Source organism: Carcharodon carcharias, chromosome 17 (assembly GCF_017639515.1).
Source record: "Carcharodon carcharias isolate sCarCar2 chromosome 17, sCarCar2.pri, whole genome shotgun sequence".
Classification (NCBI taxonomy): Eukaryota; Metazoa; Chordata; class Chondrichthyes; order Lamniformes; family Lamnidae; genus Carcharodon; species Carcharodon carcharias.
Window position 1 is genome coordinate 45579939 of NC_054483.1, and position 26103 is coordinate 45606041.

General features: G+C 53.7%; 1 protein-coding gene across 5 annotated transcripts in view; it reads left to right on the forward strand.

Annotated features, from left to right (window-relative positions):
- Window positions 1-938: 938 nt before the first annotated feature.
- herc4 (HECT and RLD domain containing E3 ubiquitin protein ligase 4) overlaps window positions 939-26103 on the forward strand; it is a 160002-nt gene continuing 134837 nt past the window's right edge. For 2 of the 5 annotated variants that reach the window (XR_005945633.1, XM_041209397.1), the window contains exons 1-2: window positions 941-1031; window positions 1711-1998. Coding sequence is in view for 4 of the 5 variants with exons in the window: in XM_041209397.1 (XP_041065331.1) it covers window positions 1773-1998 (226 nt within the window). In the remaining variant the exon portion in view is untranslated. Of the gene's footprint in view, window positions 1069-1710; window positions 1999-26103 lie in introns of all 5 variants that reach the window. The other 3 variants (XM_041209392.1, XM_041209393.1, XM_041209394.1) reach the window with 3 other exon arrangements.

Sequence of the window (26103 nt, forward strand, 5' to 3'; positions counted from 1 at the left end):
AAAGTGCTGTATTTGCCAGTCGAAGTGCACCAGAGGGGAAATGTGAAAAGGAGCAAAGATAACTGATCTACCAGCAGAATCCACAGGGTTGGAGCTGTTCCTTAATGAACAAAGGAGATTCCTGACAATTGTGCAGGGTAGGATGGGGCATTTGCTGTTCGTCAGGAGGCAGGAAAGCTCTTTAAAAACCCAATTCTTGGATACCATGCTGAAGAAGAGGGATCAATTTACTTTACTAAAGCACCTGGAACATTTTTTTTGCCATAAATGCAGGTGATTATTATCCTTTCTGCCACCTAAATTGAGGCTTATTGCAACATTAATAAAACTATATCAAATGATAATCCTATCATATAGCTGGGACTAAATAGCATCATTTAAGCCCTTTTTTTATAGTAAGGAAAGCAATTTAACCCCACCCATCTTATCAATGAGTTATTTTAAATACTACGGCCATTCTAAGGAGGGGTCAGCAAGATCACACAAGCAGCAACTGGGATGGATGGCTAGTTAATTTGGTCTGGTGGCACTGGTTGAGGGAAAGATGGTAACTGTAACGCTTTCCCCCCTGCCCCGCAAACAGGGACACGACCAAGCACCATGGCAGCAGCCACCCTCCGGTGAGTCAGTCCAGATTGTCCTCAAGACAATTCATAAATTGTTCCTAATATTTTTACCACCTCTCGTCCACACAAGGCCGAGCACAAGCTCTACATTTTTTCCCTACCCTACCTCACCCTGGAAGAAAAGTAAACCATGAATCATCGGAGATAGTTCTGGAAGCACAACGCGCATGGTCATTGACCTCGGTGAGACCCACGGCCACTCATGCTCGCTAAGCACGGAGATAGCAGCCACCCGCGCATGCTCATTGATCTCGGCGAGAGGCCGCCCTCGTGCGGAGCGGACTTGACCCGGTCGGATTGTGGCGTCACTTCCGGCGGTTTGGCACAGTGGGAGAAGCTGCTTCCGAGGCCTTTCTGGAAAAGTTGTTGGATCAGGCGACGGGAGCGGGGCCGCTCAGGAAACCGGTACCCAGGGTGATATGTAGGAGCTGCTTCAGGGCGGGTATATGTCAAGAAATGGAGTGGCGACAGTTTGTTTTCGGTGCGCTGTTCGCTCCTCTGTCCCCTGAAGAGTCGGCCCGGCCCAGCCTCGCCCACACCCATTCCTTCCCCCCTCTCCCCACCCCCCGTTCCCATTCCCTTCTACCCACCACACCGCCGCCCCCCCCCCCCCCCCCCACCGTTCCCTCCCCCTCTCCACCCGCCATTCCCTTTTCCCGACCCCTCGCCCCATCAGTCTCACTTCGACCTCGCCTTCTCCCCAACACCCCCTCCCGGACCCCTTGCCCCTCCCTCGCTCACCCCAATGCTGCAGCAGCCCCCCCTCTCCCACTCCCCCTGCCTCCCTCCCCCTGTCTGCTTCTCCCCCCCTCATCCGCCCCTCCTCCCCCTGCCTGCCCCTCCCAGCCCCTGAATTTCCACTGCTGCCATCCCCATCCCTCACCTCCATCTCATCTTGCTCCTACCCTGCCCATCCCAACATCCCAATCTTCCTGTTCCTTTATTGTTCTGAGAACAATCAAGCGACCGTAGAACAGGTGCCACCAGGCGAGAAAGTCATTGCAGGGCATGGAGTTTAATGGGGGCTGTCATACTGTACGCTCTGATTAACCCATCTATCCTCTTTGCTCTCAACTCAAAACAGGGATCAGTCCGACCGAGGCAGGCCGATTGAGGCTGCAGAGACCGAAGTTATACAGAATAGCCATGTTGTGTTGGGGTAATACATCATTTGGACAGCTTGGACTTGGTGGCATCGACGAGGAGGTTGTTTTAGAACCAAGGACCTGCGAGTTTTTCCAGAACAAAAAGATTCGCGATGTGGGATGTGGCCGCAGACATACTGTTTTTGTTCTCGATGATGGGACTGTTTACACCTGTGGGTGCAATGATCTTGGGCAGCTGGGACATGAAAAAGCAAGAAAGAGACCAGGTAAGCCCACAGGTTGCAATGCTTGGATCTCAGATACCATTTGGTTTGTTGCCTACTCTATTCCTATGAGTTTGTTTTCAAAACTGATTACTTCCCGGCATTTTCTGTTTTCATTTTAAGCATTCAGCAGATTTGGCAGCAACTATGACTTTTCATCAAAACTGACCACAGAATCTGGTAATAATATCTTACTGGTCTCTGGTGTTTCTGCTCCGAATGAGATCCCCACCCCCCCCGCCCAACTGATTCACCTAAGCCTTTTCAGCAAATCTTTTCATCTCACAGTCATCTTGTTTCCTTCTGAAAGTATGTAAGCGACTTGCTGTAACCACTTTGTTGTTCCAGATTGCAGAAATATATTTCAGTTTTCCAGCTATCATTTAATGTTCTGCATAATTATGCTTAAATATTAATGACTGACAAGCGGAAGAAAAACAATGTGCAGACAGTGGATGTACAGTAATATCTACAGAAGAGAAAATATTTTTGGATGCAGACCATTAAATGTTTCACCTGCTGATGAGTCAATATTAACGGATGTTACTAAATGTATAGGAAGTAAACTCTTTCAGGTATCCCTTTTAAGAAGAAAATAGTATACATAACAAATATTTGGATGAATGCTTTTGTTAGCAACTGTGAGATTGACTTTTATTTGTCCATAGGCTGTGAACTTCGCTGCCTAGGCCAGCATTTATTGCCCATCCTTAACTGCCCCTGAGAAGGTGATGGTGAGCTGCCACCTCAACGGCTGCAGTCCATGTGGTGTAGGTACATCCACAGTGCTGTTGGTGGGGCTGGCGGGAGAGAGGAGTATCAGGATTTTGACCCAGTGACAGTGAAGGAATGGTGATATATTTCCAAATCAGGATGATGTGCACTTTGGAGGAGAACTTGCAGGTGGTGGTGTTCCCATGCATTTGTTGCCCTTATTCTCTCAAGTGATAGAGATTGTGGGGCTGTCGGTGAAGCAAGTTGCTGCATCGCATCTTGTGGATGGTACACACTGGTGTAAGGTGGTGGATGCTGAGGATTAAACTTTTATTTGAGGGCGTTTTTTTTTAGATTTTCTCGAGGGCTACTTTTTGATTTTTCAAGGGCTACTTTCTCTTTGGTTTTCAGGGGCTCCTTTCTCATTCCGACTAACTCCTTTATTAATTGATGCAGCCACGTTACCTCTGTATTTGTATTGTTTTTTAGGATACATATTAATCTTTTAACTTAAAACATCTTATTTCATTATAAATATGTTTCCCAAGGCAACATATTAGGAATGAACCTCACATCTGCAGCCTCTTTTTAAGCAAGCAGTTAGCACTCTCCAGCATTCATTGGTTTTGTTCTGCCAATTTCAAGTTTCTTTCCCCTCAGTAGTTGTTTCACGTGAGTGCTAACAAACACATCAGGATACTGACTTCCAAAGGTCCAACTGTGAAGGGGAATACACAAGTTAATTCTGCAGCATTAAACTAAATATCAGATGTGCTTCACATTTCAATGACTTTTTTTTTCCCCCAAGCTAATGTACCTCCTCGCATGATCATCTATATTTTAATGAGACATAGGTTGGAACCCCTTGGTTCAGGAGCACCCACAAGTGCTAGTGAGGTTGTGATTAATACACAGTAGCAAAGCAGCGTGAGTTTACTCTATTTGTTTTTGCATGTGATAGAAAGAAATTTTCAAGAAACGAAATGGAAAAGGTGCATTATTTGTCAGCATTTGCAAAACTTTCCATTTATAATTTTTGTATTTTTTTATGTACTGACTATTTTCTTCCAAACAAACATCATCTATAGTTACTGCATATAAAAAGCAGAAAGCTGTTCACTTGCAACCATGAGAAATAATACAGTTGCTAAACAATAATAAAAAATTCCATCAAAAGATAAAAGTCAAGGTCACAAATTGGCAAGAAATACTACAGTTGCTACACTTTTTAACTGTTTTTCCTTCTAAATATTCAAAGCCTGCAGAAGGCAACAATGGTTTCGGCCCTAACAATATTTAAATGGAAGAATTATTCTAAATCATCAATAACCTGGGGCTTTAATCCAGTAATACCCCAAGTTGGGCTCCACAACTTGAGCCCAGAATCACACTGGATTTGTAAATAAGAAATTCAGATCTAGTTATGGGCTCTGAAGTTTTTGCCTGTTTTCATAGCAAATATTTTCAGCACTGGTTTCTGGTTGCACATTGAATGGATCAGATGAACACCAAACCCTCACTCAGTACAGATCCTGCAAATTTGGCCTGAATGTTTAGAGCTGTGTACTTTTGCTCAAAATCTTGATCTTTAAAAATGTTGAGTTTGAACAAGTTGTTCTGAATTCTTGGACTGAAACTTGTAAAACAGGAACAGAACCAACCATTGACTATTGCAGACCTTGTGGTTTGCTACACCCTATTCTCTGCTCAGCTTTATTATTTAAATTATCTCATAGTTTGATGTCATAAACTCTGCATTTCAACCTGTCTTTTTAAAATACAGATGGGTCATGATACAGTTAAAATCCAAACTGCAGGATTCAGTCATGGACTGGATTTTACGTCCTCTGTCAGTGAGGCTGAAGGCAGTGAGGCTCATAAATCCAGCATGTGACCTTCCCACTGACTACATGCTGCTTCCGACCTGTCACCAATTATACGGGGAGGGTACAGCAGAGATGTCGGGCAGTCCTGCCAGCCTGGCCCCAGTGATATCCCAGACTTAAGTGAAGTCCAACCTCTGTAAACCTTTTCTTCAGGGAATGCAAATAAACCTGGCGCTGCAGAGACAACAGAGCTCCCAGCCAACCTGATAGACCGGCAGCTCACGAAGGTAGGAGTTCTTCCCATGTATGGGGCAGAAGCCTTGCCTTGAGCCAGTTAACACCCTGCCAGCGTTAAATGGCTATGTGGCAGTCAGCTTTATCATGGGTGGACTCCCAACTGACTTTTTAGCTAGTGGGGGATGGGGTGCAGGGAACTTTGCACCTTGTAAAATCCATCTTTTTCAAACATCTGTACCATTCTTTTTCATTGTAGAACTGCAAAAATACTCCAGCTAAAAGAAAGCCACAAAAGTGGCTCAGCACTAACTCTCATCACCACTGTGATTTTGTACATCTCAGCCACTGCCATCAGCCACTCTTAAACAGCTTCAGGCTGCCATTCCAGTACGTGTATAGTGTAGGGAGATTAACTGCTGTAGCTCCTTCAATCACAGGTTATCTCCCTCTCTCCCGATCTTGCTGCCCTTCCAATCACTGATTCTATTTCTGGAGCAGCAGGGAGAGAGGGAGCCTGTGGTTGCAGTTGCTGGAGCAGTGAGCATGGAGAGGAACAGTTCCTCACAGATACTGTCTCTTCCATATACAGGGGTGATTTTTCTTTCATTGGTTGCCCCATCATTGATTTTTCTTGGACTTTTTGGGGGCTTTCGAGGGTGAATTTGACCACCACCCCTGGCTATTTTGAACCCTGATGGATAGGGTGCAGTCAAGTGCAATGTTCTGGATGGTGATGGAATTCTTGAGTATTTTTGGAGCTGTATTCATCTAGACAAGCAGCGGATTTTATCACACTCCTGACTCTGAGATGGTGGAAACCTTTGCTGAGTCAGGTGAATTACTTGCTGCGGGATTCCTAACCTCTGACCTGCTCTTATAGCCACATTGTTTATGGATGGGCCAATTAAGTTTCTGGTCAGTGTTAAACCCCAGGATGTTGATGGTATTAATGCTAGTAACCCTACAAAATGCCAAGGAGAGAGAATTAGATTCTTTCTTGTCAGAGATTATCATTATTTGTCACTTGAACATGAATATTACTTGTTGCTTCTTAATGGAAGCCTGAATTTTGCCCAACTCTTGCTGCATTTGGACATGGATTGCAACATTATTTTAGAAGTTGCAAGTGGTTCTGAACACTGTGCAATCATCGGTGAACATCGTCACTTTCACTTAGTATTGGAGGGACGGTCATTGCTAAAGCAGCTGAAAACATTTGGGCCTAGGACACTACCTTGAGGAACTCCTGCAGTGATGTCCCAGGGCTGAGCTAATTAGCCTCCAACAACCACAGCCATCTTCCTTTGTGTTAGGTATGAATTCCAACTAGCAGAGAGTTTTCTCTCTGATTCCCATTGACTCAAGCTTTGCCTTGGCTCCTTGATGCCCCACTCAGTCAAATGCTGCCTTGATGTCAAAGGTAGTCGCATTCGCCTCATCTCGAGTTCAGCTCTTTTGTCTGTTTGGACCAAGGCTGTGATGAGATAAGACCATAAGACGTAGGAGCAGAAATTAGGCCATTCGGTCCATCGAGTCTGCTCCACCATTCAATCATGGCTGATAAGTTTCTCAACCCCATTCTCCCGCCTTCTCCCCGTAACCTTTGATCCCCTTACCAATCAAGAACCTATCTATCTCGGTCTTAAATACACTCAATGACCTGGCCTCCACAGCCTTCTGTGGCAATGAATTCCATGGATTCACCACTCTCTGGCTAAAGAATTTTCTCCTCATCTCTGTTCTAAAAGGTCTTCCCTTTGCTCTGAGGCTGTGCCCTCGGGTCCTAGTATCTCCTATTAATGAAACATCTTCCCCACATCCAATCTATCCAGGCCTTTCAGTATTCTGTAAGTTTCAATCAGATGCCCCCCCATCCTTCTAAACTCCATCGAGTATAGACCCAGAGTCCTCAAACGTTCCTCATATGTTAAGCCCTTCATTCCTGGGATCATTCTCGTGAACCTCCTCTGGACCCTCCCCAGGGCCAGCACATCCTTCCTGAGATACGAGGCCCAAAATTGCTCTCAATATTCTAAATGTGGTCTGATCAGAGCCTCATAAAGCCTCAGCAGCACATCCCTGCTTTTATATTCTAGTCCTCTTGAATTAAATGCCAACATTGCATTTGCCTTCCTAACAACTGACTCAACCTGCAAGTTAACCTTAAGAGAATCCTGGACTAGGACTCCCAAGTCCCTTTGCACTCCAGATTTCTGAATTCTCTCCCCATTTAGAAAATAGTCGATGCCTCTATTCTTCCTACCAAAGTGCATGACCTCACACAGTTGTATTCCATCTGCCACTTCTTTGCCCATTCTCCTAACCTGTCCAACTCATTCTGCATCCTCCCCGCCTCCTCAATACTACCTGCCCCTCCACCTATCTTTATCATCTGCAAACTTAGCTAGAATGCCCTCAGTTCCTTTATCTAGATCATTAATGTATAAAGTGAAAAGTTGTGGTCCCAACACTGACCCCTGCGGAACTCCACTAGTCACCGGCTGCCATCCTGAGAAGGTCCCCCTTATCCCCACTCTCTGCCTCCTGCCAGACAACCAATCTTCTATCTAAAACAAAAACAGAATTACCTGGAAAAACTCAGCAGGTCTGGCAGCGTCGGCGGAGAAGAAGAGTTGACGTTTCGAGTCCTCATGACCCTTCGACAAATCTTCTATCTATGCTAGTACCTTGCCTCTAACACCATGGGCTCTTATCTTTACTGAGCAGTCTCCTGTGCGGCACCTTGTCAAAGGCCTTCTGGAAGTCCAAGTAGATAAAATCCATTGGCACTCCTTTGTCTGTTGATAACCTATTCAAACGCTGACTAGTCTGATACTTCCACATATGTACTTCCACATATGTACTTGTTGACTGTAAGTACATATGTGGAAGTATCAGACTAGCCAGTGTTTGAATAGGTTATCAACAGACAAAGGAGTGCCAATGGATGTTATCTACTTGGACTTCCAGAAGGCCTTTGACAAGGTGCCGCACAGGAGACTGCTCAGTAAAGTATAAGAACCCTAGTTAACTTATTTTCTTCCCTTCTGTTAATAAGTCCAACTATTGACGCCCAAGTAACTCTATCCAGATTAACTCTGATCTTACTGCTCTGTACATCTCACCTACTCGGTAAATACAGGTGCTGTGCCTTTGGGGAGCCTGAAAATGTCAAATTACTGTCAACGGTGCAGCGAAGGAAACTTGGCTGCACAATCCTCATTCCAGTAAATATTTGATACTTTCCCTTTGTCAGAGATATTCCTGGCGCATACAATTTTGTCCCAGTTAAACAAGAATGTGTGGTAAACAATTTATGGTGAACATAGAGCACTGCGAACAGGATTCTACTTTTAGAATCCAACCTGTATCTTATGCAAATATTGGAAGAGATAATTAAAAAGTGTTGTATAGTGTTGGCATATTATACTTCCTCCCATTAGGCATACTTTTGAAGAAAGATCATGGTGCTCATTAAAAAAGAGAGAACTGCCAGTACAACCTGAAAATAGTTTGCAAAATATTAGGGAAAATATTAAAATTAATAAAGACATCTATTTTGGAGCTAGCAAACTGACAAGGTGCTTCAAATAGTGATGCATGTGTGTTGCTTCTCATATTTCTAATGGCGTCAACGTTCATGTTGACATTGGCATAAGGACTACTGTTAATAACGCATTGCTCCTGTCTTAGTTAACACACAGTACCTCTTTCAGCATCACCTGATAGCTCATATGCATTGTTGCTATTGCTGAACAATCTTCTTTCTGGTTATATGCATGGCCAACTTGTACTGTATCGGCAAAACTAGGTTTGGCTGACCTTCAGGAACAAATTCAAACTTTGGTGGGAAGGAACCCTGTTTGGAACTGGGGAATGCCAACAGTCCTAGTCTGAAAAATAAGCTAGGGATTTCACAGACTTACAGGCCAAGGGCAGATGATGGAGTAAAATGGAATGGTCGTCTTAAGCTGAATTGGGCAACCTCGATGATTATTGGGGCTGTATACCAGCTGACCCCCTACTGGCTCCACTACGTAATCATACATGCAGAAATGAGGTTTTCACATTAACTAGTACAGATCTTTCATCTTCTGACAAAATACCATCACCAAAGGGAAAATTATGACTCACTTCTAATTCAGCTAAGTGTGCACAAGATTATATTTGTCATTGGGTATGTTGTTGCTGGAGCTCTGAATGGTTTCTGATCTCTGGAAACCATTGGCAGCAATGCCTTTAGCTGTTTTGATCTCAGCTCTCAAAATCCCTTAAACGTTTTCACTTGACCTAGTTCTTTTAAGATGTTCAAAAAACTTACTATGATGAAACTTTTGGTGATCTGATCTAATATTTTTTGCTCTATGCCAAATTTTCTCTGATAATGTTCCTGTGAAACATCTTTGGTTGTTCTGCAGTGTTAAAGGTGCTGTACAAATGCAAGTTATTGTCGTCATTCAACACTTCATTAGAAGTTCCTAAAATTCTGCATTCAATTAAAGAATTTTATGAATAAGCAGTTCTCTCCATCAGCCTTATGTTTGGAGCATAGGAACAGGAGAAGGCAATTTAGCCCCTTGAGTCTGTCCCACCATTCAATGAGATCATAGATGATGTGCATAACAACACAAATTTCAATTCCAATTTTAAAATCAGCCATTGATCTAGTATTAATTGTTTTCTGAAGAGTTTCAAACTTCTACCACCTTTTGCATGAAGATAGTTTCCTGATTTCACTCCTGACAGGTCTAGCTCTAATTTTTAGACTGTTCCTGGGCATAAACTCCCCAAACAGTTAAAATAGCTGCTTTCTATCTACCCAATCCTGTTCCCCTTAATATCTCAAATTCCTTTCTAATCACTTCTTAACCTTCTAAATTCAAGGGAATACAGCCCTAATTTAAGTAATCTTTCCTCATAATTTAACCCTTGGAGACCAGGCATTCTGGTAAATATATGTAGCACTTCATCTTAGGCATGTATATGGTTCATAAGGTATGGTTCAGAACTGCTCACGGTACTTCAGGTGTGGCCTTATCAGGACTTTAACCTGAAACATAGCTTCTACTTCCTTGTATTCTTGTTCTCTAGAAATGAAGGCCAGCATTCTGTTACCTTTTTTGGTTCTCTACCTGTTCAAGACATTTTAATGATTTGTGTACCTGGACCCCAGTGTCTGTTTGGATCTCCACCATTTCTAGCTTTTTCACCATTTAGAGATTACCCTATTCTGTCCTATATTATGCTTTTTTTAGGTCCCAAGTGATAAGCTCACATTTGCCAACATTGAAATCCATTTGCCACAGCTCGCAAGACCAGGGATGAGAAATTTCCGCCATTTGGCGGAATTGCAACTTTTGGATCATGGAATTCTGCCCTTTTTTTCCAATCTCTCAAATATATTGCATTTTAAAAAGTAACTGAGCAACCGAGTGCAACAATAAAAAGGGAACTAACTTGCTGTTGGCATTGGCAGAGGGAATGTGTGCATGTGCCCCTGGCTGTCTGTGCAATGTGTTGACATGTGGCTTTGTCAGACGTAACTCAGGAGCTTGAGCTGCTAAGTGAGGAGGGTGTATACCACTGTGCCACTACCTCTGTCAGTGGGACAGAACATAGGTATCTGGTGTCTGGGACGTTGTAAGGTATGATTCGGTGAGTATGACGATGACAGGCTGTTGCTTGAGTAGTCTGTGGAACAGCTCTTCCCAAGTTTGGCACAATCTATACCCCCCCCCTCCCCATGTTAGTCAGGAGGACTTTGTAGGGTTGACAAGGCTGGATTTGCCATTGTCATTTCCGGTGCCTAGGACAACGCCTTGTAATCCATCCAGTTTCATTCCTTTTTGTAGACTTTGTAGAGGTTTGATACAGCTGAGTGTCTTGCTAGGACATTTCAGAGGGCATTTAAGAGTCAACTACATTGCTGTGGGTCTGGAATCACATGTAGTCAAGAACAGGTAAGGATAGCAGATTTCCTTTCCTAAAGAACATTAGAGAACCCATGAACTCGGTTCAACTGTATGATATCTGCTGAGGTTCAGCGTCCCCAGGTTTAAGTGAGCAGAGTTCCCAGTCTTGATCATTGTCCACTGTCAACTTCCAGGTTAAGTCTGCCTTGGGCAAACTTTTCTTTTCCCCAGTAAGCCCAGACTCCTTGTAGGCAATGACTGGCAAGAGCTCCCTTTCAGACTGTTGTGCACCCTTGGCCTGAAGGCTCCTCTCTCTTGGGTCAGTATGTGTGAGTTTAGGGGTGGGGCACCATTTTGCTGAACTCCTGTGTGCCAAACTCGTTTCCTTGGTTATAAAGCACCAGGCCTTTCCTCTCTCTACTTGATTGAGGCATATAAGATCCTGAGGAAACTTGACAGGGCCAAGGTAGAAAGGACCTTTTTCTCTTTTGTGGGAGAATTCAGAACTTGTGGTCACTGTTTTAAAATAAGGGCTTGCCCATTTAGGACAGATGAGGATTTTTTTTTCCTCTGAGGGTTGTGAGATTTTGGAATTCTGCTCCTCAAAAGGTGGTTGAGGCTGAGTCTTTGAATATCTTTAAGGCAGAGGTATATAGATTCTTGATAAACAAGGTGGGGTAAAAGATTATAAATCATGATGCCACCACCAAACACATCTTCCCTTCACCCCCCCCCCCCCCCCCCCCCCCCCCCCCCCCGCCCATCGGCATTCCGTAGGGATCGCTCCCTCCGGGACACCCTGGTCCACTCCTCCATCACCCCCTACTCCTCAACCCCCTCCTATGGCACCACCCCATGTCCACGCAAAAGATGCAACACCTGCCCCTTCACTTCCTCTCTCCTCACCGTCCAAGGACCCAAACGCTCCTTTCAAGTGAAGCAGCATTTCACTTGCATTTCCCCCAACTTATTCTACTGCATTCGTTGCTCCCAATGTGGTCTCCTCTACATTGGAGAGACCAAACGTAAACTGGGCGACCGCTTTGCAGAACACCTGCGGTCTGTCCGCAAGAATGACCCAAACCTCCCTGTCGCTTGCCATTTTAACACTCCACCCTGCTCTCTTGCCCACATGTCTGTCCTTGGCTTGCTGCATTGTTCCAGTGAAGCCCAACACAAACTGGAGGAACAACACCTCATCTTCCGACTCGGCACTTTACAGCCATCCGGACTGAATATTGAATTCAACAGCTTTAGGTCGTGAGCTCCCTCCCCCATCCCCACCCCCTTTCTGTTTCCCCTTCCTTTTCTTTTTTTTCCAATAAATTATAAAGATTTTCCTTTTCCCACCTATTTCCATTATTTAAAAAAAAAAAAATTTTTTTACATCTTTTATGCTCTCCCCCACCCCCACTAGAGCGATACCTTGAGTGCCCTACCATCCATTCTTAATTAGCACATTCGTTTAGATAATATCACCAACTTTAACTTTAACACCTATGTGTTCTATTGTACTATTGTCGTTGACATCTTTTGATGATCTGCTTCTATCACTGCTTGTTTGTCCCTACAACCACACCCCACCCCTCCACCTCCCTGTCTCTCTACCTCTCCACCCCCCACACACACACCTTAAACCAGCTTATATTTCAACTCTTTCTTGGACTCGAACTCAAGTTCTGTCGAAGGGTCATGAGGACTCGAAACGTCAACTCTTCTTCTCCGCCGATGCTGCCAGACCTGCTGAGTTTTTCCAGGTAATTTTGTTTTTGTTTTGGATTTCCAGCATCCGCAGTTTTTTTGTTTTTATCTCTGGGGTAAAAGATTATTGGGGAATGTGAAGTTGAAGTTACAATCAGATCATCCTTGATTTTATTGAATGGTGGAGCTGGCTCAAGGGGCCAAGTGGCCTACTGCTCGTTCGTATGTACTTGTGCCCTCATCTGAATTTTTTAAAACTCCTTGCTGGTCAATAGAGCTAAGCAAAGTTGAACAAGGTTGCAAAGTTGAACAAGGTTGCAAAGTTGAACAAGGTTGCAAAGTTGAACAAGGTTGCAAAGTTGAACAAGGTTGCAAAGTTGAACAAGGTTGCAAAGTTGAACAAGGTTGCAAAGTTGAACAAGGTTGCAAAGTTGAACAAGGTTGCAAAGTTGAACAAGGTTGCAAAGTTGGACAAGGTTGCAAAGTTGGACAAGGTTGCAAAGTTGGACAAGGTTGCAAAGTTGGACAGGGTTGCAAAGTTGGACAGGGTTGCAAAGTTGGACAGGGTTGCAAAGTTGGACAGGGTTGCAAAGTTGGACAGGGTTGCAAAGTTGGACAGGGTTGCAAAGTTGGACAGGGTTGCAGAGTTGGACAGGGTTGCAGAGTTGGACAGGGTTGCAGAGTTGGACAGGGTTGCAGAGTTGGACAGGGTTGCAGAGTTGGACAGGGTTGCAGAGTTGGACAGGGTTGCAGAGTTGGACAGGGTTGCAGAGTTGGACAGGGTTGCAGAGTTGGACAGGGTTGCAGAGTTGGACAGGGTTGCAGAGTTGGACAGGGTTGCAGAGTTGGACAGGGTTGCAGAGTTGGACAGGGTTGCAGAGTTGGACAGGGTTGCAGAGTTGGACAGGGTTGCAGAGTTGGACAGGGTTGCAGAGTTGGACAGGGTTGCAGAGTTGGACAGGGTTGCCGAGTTGGACAGGGTTGCAGAGTTGGACAGGGTTGCCGAGTTGGACAGGGTTGCAGAGTTGGACAGGGTTGCCGAGTTGGACAGGGTTGCAGAGTTGGACAGGGTTGCCGAGTTGGACAGGGTTGCCGAGTTGGACAGGGTTGCAGAGTTGGACAGGGTTGCAGAGTTGGACAGGGTTGCAGAGTTGGACAGGGTTGCCGAGTTGGACAGGGTTGCAGAGTTGGACAGGGTTGCCGAGTTGGACAGGGTTGCCGAGTTGGACAGGGTTGCCGAGTTGGACAGGGTTGCAGAGTTGGACAGGGTTGCCGAGTTGGACAGGGTTGCCGAGTTGGACAGGGTTGCCGAGTTGGACAGGGTTGCCGAGTTGGACAGGGTTGCCGAGTTGGACAGGGTTGCAGAGTTGGACAGGGTTGCCGAGTTGGACAGGGTTGCAGAGTTGGACAGGGTTGCAGAGTTGGACAGGGTTGCAGAGTTGGACAGGGTTGCCGAGTTGGACAGGGTTGCCGAGTTGGACAGGGTTGCCGAGTTGGACAGGGTTGCCGAGTTGGACAGGGTTGCCGAGTTGGACAGGGTTGCCGAGTTGGACAGGGTTGCCGAGTTGGACAGGGTTGCCGAGTTGGACAGGGTTGCCGAGTTGGACAGGGTTGCCGAGTTGGACAGGGTTGCCGAGTTGGACAGGGTTGCCGAGTTGGACAGGGTTGCCGAGTTGGACAGGGTTGCCGAGTTGGACAGGGTTGCCGAGTTGGACAGGGTTGCCGAGTTGGACAGGGTTGCCGAGTTGGACAGGGTTGCCGAGTTGGACAGGGTTGCCGAGTTGGACAGGGTTGCCGAGTTGGACAGGGTTGCCGAGTTGGACAGGGTTGCCGAGTTGGACAGGGTTGCCGAGTTGGACAGGGTTGCCGAGTTGGACAGGGTTGCCGAGTTGGACAGGGTTGCCGAGTTGGACAGGGTTGCCGAGTTGGACAGGGTTGCCGAGTTGGACAGGGTTGCCGAGTTGGACAGGGTTGCAGAGTTGGACAGGGTTGCAGAGTTGGACAGGGTTGCAGAGTTGGACAGGGTTGCAGAGTTGGACAGGGTTGCAGAGTTGGACAGGGTTGCAGAGTTGGACAGGGTTGCAGAGTTGGACAGGGTTGCAGAGTTGGACAGGGTTGCAGAGTTGGACAGGGTTGCAGAGTTGGACAGGGTTGCAGAGTTGGACAGGGTTGCAGAGTTGGACAGGGTTGCAGAGTTGGACAGGGTTGCAGAGTTGGACAGGGTTGCAGAGTTGGACAGGGTTGCAGAGTTGGACAGGGTTGCAGAGTTGGACAGGGTTGCAGAGTTGGACAGGGTTGCAGAGTTGGACAGGGTTGCAGAGTTGGACAGGGTTGCAGAGTTGGACAGGGTTGCAGAGTTGGACAGGGTTGCAGAGTTGGACAGGGTTGCAGAGTTGGACAGGGTTGCAGAGTTGGACAGGGTTGCAGAGTTGGACAGGGTTGCAGAGTTGGACAGGGTTGCAGAGTTGGACAGGGTTGCCGAGTTGGACAGGGTTGCCGAGTTGGACAGGGTTGCCGAGTTGGACAGGGTTGCCGAGTTGGACAGGGTTGCCGAGTTGGACAGGGTTGCCGAGTTGGACAGGGTTGCCGAGTTGGACAGGGTTGCCGAGTTGGACAGGGTTGCCGAGTTGGACAGGGTTGCCGAGTTGGACAGGGTTGCCGAGTTGGACAGGGTTGCCGAGTTGGACAGGGTTGCCGAGTTGGACAGGGTTGCCGAGTTGGACAGGGTTGCCGAGTTGGACAGGGTTGCCGAGTTGGACAGGGTTGCCGAGTTGGACAGGGTTGCCGAGTTGGACAGGGTTGCCGAGTTGGACAGGGTTGCCGAGTTGGACAGGGTTGCCGAGTTGGACAGGGTTGCCGAGTTGGACAGGGTTGCCGAGTTGGACAGGGTTGCCGAGTTGGACAGGGTTGCCGAGTTGGACAGGGTTGCCGAGTTGGACAGGGTTGCCGAGTTGGACAGGGTTGCCGAGTTGGACAGGGTTGCCGAGTTGGACAGGGTTGCCGAGTTGGACAGGGTTGCCGAGTTGGACAGGGTTGCCGAGTTGGACAGGGTTGCCGAGTTGGACAGGGTTGCCGAGTTGGACAGGGTTGCCGCGTTGGACAGGGTTGCCGAGTTGGACAGGGTTGCCGCGTTGGACAGGGTTGCCGAGTTGGACAGGGTTGCCGAGTTGGACAGGGTTGCCGCGTTGGACAGGGTTGCCGAGTTGGACAGGGTTGCCGCGTTGGACAGGGTTGCCGCGTTGGACAGGGTTGCCGAGTTGGACAGGGTTGCCGCGTTGGACAGGGTTGCCGAGTTGGACAGGGTTGCCGCGTTGGACAGGGTTGCCGAGTTGGACAGGGTTGCCGCGTTGGACAGGGTTGCCGAGTTGGACAGGGTTGCCGCGTTGGACAGGGTTGCCGCGTTGGACAGGGTTGCCGAGTTGGACAGGGTTGCCGAGTTGGACAGGGTTGCCGCGTTGGACAGGGTTGCCGAGTTGGACAGGGTTGCCGAGTTGGACAGGGTTGCCGAGTTGGACAGGGTTGCCGAGTTGGACAGGGTTGCCGAGTTGGACAGGGTTGCCGAGTTGGACAGGGTTGCCGAGTTGGACAGGGTTGCCGAGTTGGACAGGGTTGCCGAGTTGGACAGGGTTGCCGAGTTGGACAGGGTTGCCGAGTTGGACAGGGTTGCCGAGTTGGACAGGGTTGCCGAGTTGGACAGGGTTGCCGAGTTGGACAGGGTTGCCGAGTTGGACAGGGTTGCCGAGTTGGACAGGGTTGCCGAGTTGGACAGGGTTGCCGAGTTGGACAGGGTTGCCGAGTTGGACAGGGTTGCCGAGTTGGACAGGGTTGCCGAGTTGGACAGGGTTGCCGAGTTGGACAGGGTTGCCGAGTTGGACAGGGTTGCCGAGTTGGACAGGGTTGCCGAGTTGGACAGGGTTGCCGAGTTGGACAGGGTTGCCGAGTTGGACAGGGTTGCCGAGTTGGACAGGGTTGCCGAGTTGGACAGGGTTGCCGAGTTGGACAGGGTTGCCGAGTTGGACAGGGTTGCCGAGTTGGACAGGGTTGCCGAGTTGGACAGGGTTGCCGAGTTGGACAGGGTTGCCGAGTTGGACAGGGTTGCCGAGTTGGACAGGGTTGCCGAGTTGGACAGGGTTGCCGAGTTGGACAGGGTTGCCGAGTTGGACAGGGTTGCCGAGTTGGACAGGGTTGCCGAGTTGGACAGGGTTGCCGAGTTGGACAGGGTTGCCGAGTTGGACAGGGTTGCCGAGTTGGACAGGGTTGCCGAGTTGGACAGGGTTGCCGAGTTGGACAGGGTTGCCGAGTTGGACAGGGTTGCCGAGTTGGACAGGGTTGCCGAGTTGGACAGGGTTGCCGAGTTGGACAGGGTTGCCGAGTTGGACAGGGTTGCCGAGTTGGACAGGGTTGCCGAGTTGGACAGGGTTGCCGAGTTGGACAGGGTTGCCGAGTTGGACAGGGTTGCCGAGTTGGACAGGGTTGCCGAGTTGGACAGGGTTGCCGAGTTGGACAGGGTTGCCGAGTTGGACAGGGTTGCCGAGTTGGACAGGGTTGCCGAGTTGGACAGGGTTGCCGAGTTGGACAGGGTTGCCGAGTTGGACAGGGTTGCCGAGTTGGACAGGGTTGCCGAGTTGGACAGGGTTGCCGAGTTGGACAGGGTTGCCGAGTTGGACAGGGTTGCCGCGTTGGACAGGGTTGCCGCGTTGGACAGGGTTGCCGCGTTGGACAGGGTTGCCGAGTTGGACAGGGTTGCCGAGTTGGACAGGGTTGCCGCGTTGGACAGGGTTGCCGAGTTGGACAGGGTTGCCGAGTTGGACAGGGTTGCCGAGTTGGACAGGGTTGCCGAGTTGGACAGGGTTGCCGAGTTGGACAGGGTTGCCGAGTTGGACAGGGTTGCCGAGTTGGACAGGGTTGCCGAGTTGGACAGGGTTGCCGAGTTGGACAGGGTTGCCGAGTTGGACAGGGTTGCCGCGTTGGACAGGGTTGCCGCGTTGGACAGGGTTGCCGCGTTGGACAGGGTTGCCGCGTTGGACAGGGTTGCCGCGTTGGACAGGGTTGCCGCGTTGGACAGGGTTGCCGCGTTGGACAGGGTTGCCGCGTTGGACAGGGTTGCCGCGTTGGACAGGGTTGCCGCGTTGGACAGGGTTGCCGCGTTGGACAGGGTTGCCGCGTTGGACAGGGTTGCCGCGTTGGACAGGGTTGCCGCGTTGGACAGGGTTGCCGCGTTGGACAGGGTTGCCGCGTTGGACAGGGTTGCCGCGTTGGACAGGGTTGCCGCGTTGGACAGGGTTGCCGCGTTGGACAGGGTTGCCGCGTTGGACAGGGTTGCCGCGTTGGACAGGGTTGCCGCGTTGGACAGGGTTGCCGCGTTGGACAGGGTTGCCGCGTTGGACAGGGTTGCCGCGTTGGACAGGGTTGCCGCGTTGGACAGGGTTGCCGCGTTGGACAGGGTTGCCGCGTTGGACAGGGTTGCCGAGTTGGACAGGGTTGCCGAGTTGGACAGGGTTGCCGAGTTGGACAGGGTTGCCGAGTTGGACAGGGTTGCCGAGTTGGACAGGGTTGCCGAGTTGGACAGGGTTGCCGAGTTGGACAGGGTTGCCGAGTTGGACAGGGTTGCCGAGTTGGACAGGGTTGCCGAGTTGGACAGGGTTGCCGAGTTGGACAGGGTTGCCGAGTTGGACAGGGTTGCCGAGTTGGACAGGGTTGCCGAGTTGGACAGGGTTGCCGAGTTGGACAGGGTTGCCGAGTTGGACAGGGTTGCCGAGTTGGACAGGGTTGCCGAGTTGGACAGGGTTGCCGAGTTGGACAGGGTTGCCGAGTTGGACAGGGTTGCCGAGTTGGACAGGGTTGCCGAGTTGGACAGGGTTGCCGAGTTGGACAGGGTTGCCGAGTTGGACAGGGTTGCCGAGTTGGACAGGGTTGCCGAGTTGGACAGGGTTGCCGAGTTGGACAGGGTTGCCGAGTTGGACAGGGTTGCCGAGTTGGACAGGGTTGCCGAGTTGGACAGGGTTGCCGAGTTGGACAGGGTTGCCGAGTTGGACAGGGTTGCCGAGTTGGACAGGGTTGCCGAGTTGGACAGGGTTGCCGAGTTGGACAGGGTTGCCGAGTTGGACAGGGTTGCCGAGTTGGACAGGGTTGCCGAGTTGGACAGGGTTGCCGAGTTGGACAGGGTTGCCGAGTTGGACAGGGTTGCCGAGTTGGACAGGGTTGCCGAGTTGGACAGGGTTGCCGAGTTGGACAGGGTTGCCGAGTTGGACAGGGTTGCCGAGTTGGACAGGGTTGCCGAGTTGGACAGGGTTGCCGAGTTGGACAGGGTTGCCGAGTTGGACAGGGTTGCCGAGTTGGACAGGGTTGCCGAGTTGGACAGGGTTGCCGCGTTGGACAGGGTTGCCGAGTTGGACAGGGTTGCCGAGTTGGACAGGGTTGCCGAGTTGGACAGGGTTGCCGAGTTGGACAGGGTTGCCGCGTTGGACAGGGTTGCCGCGTTGGACAGGGTTGCCGCGTTGGACAGGGTTGCCGCGTTGGACAGGGTTGCCGCGTTGGACAGGGTTGCCGCGTTGGACAGGGTTGCCGCGTTGGACAGGGTTGCCGCGTTGGACAGGGTTGCCGCGTTGGACAGGGTTGCCGCGTTGGACAGGGTTGCCGCGTTGGACAGGGTTGCCGCGTTGGACAGGGTTGCCGCGTTGGACAGGGTTGCCGCGTTGGACAGGGTTGCCGCGTTGGACAGGGTTGCCGCGTTGGACAGGGTTGCCGCGTTGGACAGGGTTGCCGCGTTGGACAGGGTTGCCGCGTTGGACAGGGTTGCCGAGTTGGACAGGGTTGCCGCGTTGGACAGGGTTGCCGCGTTGGACAGGGTTGCCGCGTTGGACAGGGTTGCCGCGTTGGACAGGGTTGCCGCGTTGGACAGGGTTGCCGCGTTGGACAGGGTTGCCGCGTTGGACAGGGTTGCCGCGTTGGACAGGGTTGCCGCGTTGGACAGGGTTGCCGCGTTGGACAGGGTTGCCGCGTTGGACAGGGTTGCCGCGTTGGACAGGGTTGCCGCGTTGGACAGGGTTGCCGCGTTGGACAGGGTTGCCGCGTTGGACAGGGTTGCCGCGTTGGACAGGGTTGCCGCGTTGGACAGGGTTGCCGCGTTGGACAGGGTTGCCGCGTTGGACAGGGTTGCCGCGTTGGACAGGGTTGCCGCGTTGGACAGGGTTGCCGCGTTGGACAGGGTTGCCGCGTTGGACAGGGTTGCCGCGTTGGACAGGGTTGCCGCGTTGGACAGGGTTGCCGCGTTGGACAGGGTTGCCGCGTTGGACAGGGTTGCCGCGTTGGACAGGGTTGCCGCGTTGGACAGGGTTGCCGCGTTGGACAGGGTTGCCGCGTTGGACAGGGTTGCCGCGTTGGACAGGGTTGCCGCGTTGGACAGGGTTGCCGCGTTGGACAGGGTTGCCGCGTTGGACAGGGTTGCCGCGTTGGACAGGGTTGCCGCGTTGGACAGGGTTGCCGCGTTGGACAGGGTTGCCGCGTTGGACAGGGTTGCCGCGTTGGACAGGGTTGCCGCGTTGGACAGGGTTGCCGCGTTGGACAGGGTTGCCGAGTTGGACAGGGTTGCCGAGTTGGACAGTGTTGCCGAGATGGACAGGGTATCCGCGTTGGACAGGGTTGCCGCGTTGGACAGGGTTGCCGCGTTGGACAGGGTTGCCGAGTTGGACAGGGTTGCCGCGTTGGACAGGGTTGCCGAGTTGGACAGGGTTGCCGCGTTGGACAGGGTTGCCGCGTTGGACAGGGTTGCCGAGTTGGACAGGGTTGCCGAGTTGGACAGGGTTGCCGAGTTGGACAGGGTTGCCGAGTTGGACAGGGTTGCCGAGTTGGACAGGGTTGCCGAGTTGGACAGGGTTGCCGAGTTGGACAGGGTTGCCGAGTTGGACAGGGTTGCCGCGTTGGACAGGGTTGCCGCGTTGGACAGGGTTGCCGAGTTGGACAGGGTTGCCGAGTTGGACAGGGTTGCCGAGTTGGACAGGGTTGCCGCGTTGGACAGGGTTGCCGAGTTGGACAGGGTTGCCGCGTTGGACAGGGTTGCCGCGTTGGACAGGGTTGCCGCGTTGGACAGGGTTGCCGCGTTGGACAGGGTTGCCGCGTTGGACAGGGTTGCCGCGTTGGACAGGGTTGCCGCGTTGGACAGGGTTGCCGAGTTGGACAGGGTTGCCGAGTTGGACAGGGTTGCCGCGTTGGACAGGGTTGCCGAGTTGGACAGGGTTGCCGAGTTGGACAGGGTTGCCGAGTTGGACAGGGTTGCCGAGTTGGACAGGGTTGCCGCGTTGGACAGGGTTGCCGCGTTGGACAGGGTTGCCGAGTTGGACAGGGTTGCCGCGTTGGACAGGGTTGCCGAGTTGGACAGGGTTGCCGCGTTGGACAGGGTTGCCGCGTTGGACAGGGTTGCCGCGTTGGACAGGGTTGCCGCGTTGGACAGGGTTGCCGAGTTGGACAGGGTTGCCGCGTTGGACAGGGTTGCCGCGTTGGACAGGGTTGCCGCGTTGGACAGGGTTGCCGCGTTGGACAGGGTTGCCGAGTTGGACAGGGTTGCCGAGTTGGACAGGGTTGCCGAGTTGGACAGGGTTGCCGAGTTGGACAGGGTTGCCGAGTTGGACAGGGTTGCCGAGTTGGACAGGGTTGCCGAGTTGGACAGGGTTGCCGAGTTGGACAGGGTTGCCGAGTTGGACAGGGTTGCCGAGTTGGACAGGGTTGCCGAGTTGGACAGGGTTGCCGAGTTGGACAGGGTTGCCGAGTTGGACAGGGTTGCCGAGTTGGACAGGGTTGCCGAGTTGGACAGGGTTGCCGCGTTGGACAGGGTTGCCGAGTTGGACAGGGTTGCCGCGTTGGACAGGGTTGCCGCGTTGGACAGGGTTGCCGCGTTGGACAGGGTTGCCGAGTTGGACAGGGTTGCCGAGTTGGACAGGGTTGCCGAGTTGGACAGGGTTGCCGAGTTGGACAGGGTTGCCGAGTTGGACAGGGTTGCCGAGTTGGACAGGGTTGCCGAGTTGGACAGGGTTGCCGAGTTGGACAGGGTTGCCGAGTTGGACAGGGTTGCCGAGTTGGACAGGGTTGCCGAGTTGGACAGGGTTGCCGAGTTGGACAGGGTTGCCGAGTTGGACAGGGTTGCCGAGTTGGACAGGGTTGCCGAGTTGGACAGGGTTGCCGAGTTGGACAGGGTTGCCGAGTTGGACAGGGTTGCCGAGTTGGACAGGGTTGCCGAGTTGGACAGGGTTGCCGAGTTGGACAGGGTTGCCGAGTTGGACAGGGTTGCCGAGTTGGACAGGGTTGCCGAGTTGGACAGGGTTGCCGAGTTGGACAGGGTTGCCGAGTTGGACAGGGTTGCCGAGTTGGACAGGGTTGCCGAGTTGGACAGGGTTGCCGAGTTGGACAGGGTTGCCGAGTTGGACAGGGTTGCCGAGTTGGACAGGGTTGCCGAGTTGGACAGGGTTGCCGAGTTGGACAGGGTTGCCGAGTTGGACAGGGTTGCCGAGTTGGACAGGGTTGCCGAGTTGGACAGGGTTGCCGAGTTGGACAGGGTTGCCGAGTTGGACAGGGTTGCCGAGTTGGACAGGGTTGCCGAGTTGGACAGGGTTGCCGAGTTGGACAGGGTTGCCGAGTTGGACAGGGTTGCCGAGTTGGACAGGGTTGCCGAGTTGGACAGGGTTGCCGAGTTGGACAGGGTTGCCGAGTTGGACAGGGTTGCCGAGTTGGACAGGGTTGCCGAGTTGGACAGGGTTGCCGAGTTGGACAGGGTTGCCGAGTTGGACAGGGTTGCCGAGTTGGACAGGGTTGCCGAGTTGGACAGGGTTGCCGAGTTGGACAGGGTTGCCGAGTTGGACAGGGTTGCCGAGTTGGACAGGGTTGCCGAGTTGGACAGGGTTGCCGAGTTGGACAGGGTTGCCGAGTTGGACAGGGTTGCCGAGTTGGACAGGGTTGCCGAGTTGGACAGGGTTGCCGCGTTGGACAGGGTTGCCGCGTTGGACAGGGTTGCCGCGTTGGACAGGGTTGCCGCGTTGGACAGGGTTGCCGCGTTGGACAGGGTTGCCGCGTTGGACAGGGTTGCCGCGTTGGACAGGGTTGCCGCGTTGGACAGGGTTGCCGCGTTGGACAGGGTTGCCGCGTTGGACAGGGTTGCCGCGTTGGACAGGGTTGCCGCGTTGGACAGGGTTGCCGCGTTGGACAGGGTTGCCGCGTTGGACAGGGTTGCCGCGTTGGACAGGGTTGCCGCGTTGGACAGGGTTGCCGCGTTGGACAGGGTTGCCGCGTTGGACAGGGTTGCCGCGTTGGACAGGGTTGCCGCGTTGGACAGGGTTGCCGCGTTGGACAGGGTTGCCGCGTTGGACAGGGTTGCCGCGTTGGACAGGGTTGCCGCGTTGGACAGGGTTGCCGCGTTGGACAGGGTTGCCGCGTTGGACAGGGTTGCCGCGTTGGACAGGGTTGCCGCGTTGGACAGGGTTGCCGCGTTGGACAGGGTTGCCGCGTTGGACAGGGTTGCCGCGTTGGACAGGGTTGCCGCGTTGGACAGGGTTGCCGCGTTGGACAGGGTTGCCGCGTTGGACAGGGTTGCCGCGTTGGACAGGGTTGCCGCGTTGGACAGGGTTGCCGCGTTGGACAGGGTTGCCGCGTTGGACAGGGTTGCCGCGTTGGACAGGGTTGCCGCGTTGGACAGGGTTGCCGCGTTGGACAGGGTTGCCGCGTTGGACAGGGTTGCCGCGTTGGACAGGGTTGCCGCGTTGGACAGGGTTGCCGCGTTGGACAGGGTTGCCGCGTTGGACAGGGTTGCCGCGTTGGACAGGGTTGCCGCGTTGGACAGGGTTGCCGCGTTGGACAGGGTTGCCGCGTTGGACAGGGTTGCCGCGTTGGACAGGGTTGCCGCGTTGGACAGGGTTGCCGCGTTGGACAGGGTTGCCGCGTTGGACAGGGTTGCCGCGTTGGACAGGGTTGCCGCGTTGGACAGGGTTGCCGCGTTGGACAGGGTTGCCGCGTTGGACAGGGTTGCCGCGTTGGACAGGGTTGCCGCGTTGGACAGGGTTGCCGCGTTGGACAGGGTTGCCGCGTTGGACAGGGTTGCCGCGTTGGACAGGGTTGCCGCGTTGGACAGGGTTGCCGCGTTGGACAGGGTTGCCGCGTTGGACAGGGTTGCCGCGTTGGACAGGGTTGCCGCGTTGGACAGGGTTGCCGCGTTGGACAGGGTTGCCGCGTTGGACAGGGTTGCCGCGTTGGACAGGGTTGCCGCGTTGGACAGGGTTGCCGCGTTGGACAGGGTTGCCGCGTTGGACAGGGTTGCCGCGTTGGACAGGGTTGCCGCGTTGGACAGGGTTGCCGCGTTGGACAGGGTTGCCGCGTTGGACAGGGTTGCCGCGTTGGACAGGGTTGCCGCGTTGGACAGGGTTGCCGCGTTGGACAGGGTTGCCGCGTTGGACAGGGTTGCCGCGTTGGACAGGGTTGCCGCGTTGGACAGGGTTGCCGCGTTGGACAGGGTTGCCGCGTTGGACAGGGTTGCCGCGTTGGACAGGGTTGCCGCGTTGGACAGGGTTGCCGCGTTGGACAGGGTTGCCGCGTTGGACAGGGTTGCCGCGTTGGACAGGGTTGCCGCGTTGGACAGGGTTGCCGCGTTGGACAGGGTTGCCGCGTTGGACAGGGTTGCCGCGTTGGACAGGGTTGCCGCGTTGGACAGGGTTGCCGCGTTGGACAGGGTTGCCGCGTTGGACAGGGTTGCCGCGTTGGACAGGGTTGCCGCGTTGGACAGGGTTGCCGCGTTGGACAGGGTTGCCGCGTTGGACAGGGTTGCCGCGTTGGACAGGGTTGCCGCGTTGGACAGGGTTGCCGCGTTGGACAGGGTTGCCGCGTTGGACAGGGTTGCCGCGTTGGACAGGGTTGCCGCGTTGGACAGGGTTGCCGCGTTGGACAGGGTTGCCGCGTTGGACAGGGTTGCCGCGTTGGACAGGGTTGCCGCGTTGGACAGGGTTGCCGCGTTGGACAGGGTTGCCGCGTTGGACAGGGTTGCCGCGTTGGACAGGGTTGCCGCGTTGGACAGGGTTGCCGCGTTGGACAGGGTTGCCGCGTTGGACAGGGTTGCCGCGTTGGACAGGGTTGCCGCGTTGGACAGGGTTGCCGCGTTGGACAGGGTTGCCGCGTTGGACAGGGTTGCCGCGTTGGACAGGGTTGCCGCGTTGGACAGGGTTGCCGCGTTGGACAGGGTTGCCGCGTTGGACAGGGTTGCCGCGTTGGACAGGGTTGCCGCGTTGGACAGGGTTGCCGCGTTGGACAGGGTTGCCGCGTTGGACAGGGTTGCCGCGTTGGACAGGGTTGCCGCGTTGGACAGGGTTGCCGCGTTGGACAGGGTTGCCGCGTTGGACAGGGTTGCCGCGTTGGACAGGGTTGCCGCGTTGGACAGGGTTGCCGCGTTGGACAGGGTTGCCGCGTTGGACAGGGTTGCCGCGTTGGACAGGGTTGCCGCGTTGGACAGGGTTGCCGCGTTGGACAGGGTTGCCGCGTTGGACAGGGTTGCCGCGTTGGACAGGGTTGCCGCGTTGGACAGGGTTGCCGCGTTGGACAGGGTTGCCGCGTTGGACAGGGTTGCCGCGTTGGACAGGGTTGCCGCGTTGGACAGGGTTGCCGCGTTGGACAGGGTTGCCGCGTTGGACAGGGTTGCCGCGTTGGACAGGGTTGCCGCGTTGGACAGGGTTGCCGCGTTGGACAGGGTTTGCCGCGTTGGACAGGGTTGCCGCGTTGGACAGGGTTGCCGCGTTGGACAGGGTTGCCGCGTTGGACAGGGTTGCCGCGTTGGACAGGGTTGCCGCGTTGGACAGGGTTGCCGCGTTGGACAGGGTTGCCGCGTTGGACAGGGTTGCCGCGTTGGACAGGGTTGCCGCGTTGGACAGGGTTGCCGCGTTGGACAGGGTTGCCGCGTTGGACAGGGTTGCCGCGTTGGACAGGGTTGCCGCGTTGGACAGGGTTGCCGCGTTGGACAGGGTTGCCGCGTTGGACAGGGTTGCCGCGTTGGACAGGGTTGCCGCGTTGGACAGGGTTGCCGCGTTGGACAGGGTTGCCGCGTTGGACAGGGTTGCCGCGTTGGACAGGGTTGCCGCGTTGGACAGGGTTGCCGCGTTGGACAGGGTTGCCGCGTTGGACAGGGTTGCCGCGTTGGACAGGGTTGCCGCGTTGGACAGGGTTGCCGCGTTGGACAGGGTTGCCGCGTTGGACAGGGTTGCCGCGTTGGACAGGGTTGCCGCGTTGGACAGGGTTGCCGCGTTGGACAGGGTTGCCGCGTTGGACAGGGTTGCCGCGTTGGACAGGGTTGCCGCGTTGGACAGGGTTGCCGCGTTGGACAGGGTTGCCGCGTTGGACAGGGTTGCCCGCGTTGGACAGGGTTGCCGCGTTGGACAGGGTTGCCGCGTTGGACAGGGTTGCCGCGTTGGACAGGGTTGCCGCGTTGGACAGGGTTGCCGCGTTGGACAGGGTTGCCGCGTTGGACAGGGTTGCCGCGTTGGACAGGGTTGCCGCGTTGGACAGGGTTGCCGCGTTGGACAGGGTTGCCGCGTTGGACAGGGTTGCCGCGTTGGACAGGGTTGCCGCGTTGGACAGGGTTGCCGCGTTGGACAGGGTTGCCGCGTTGGACAGGGTTGCCGCGTTGGACAGGGTTGCCGCGTTGGACAGGGTTGCCGCGTTGGACAGGTTGCCGCGTTGGACAGGGTTGCCGCGTT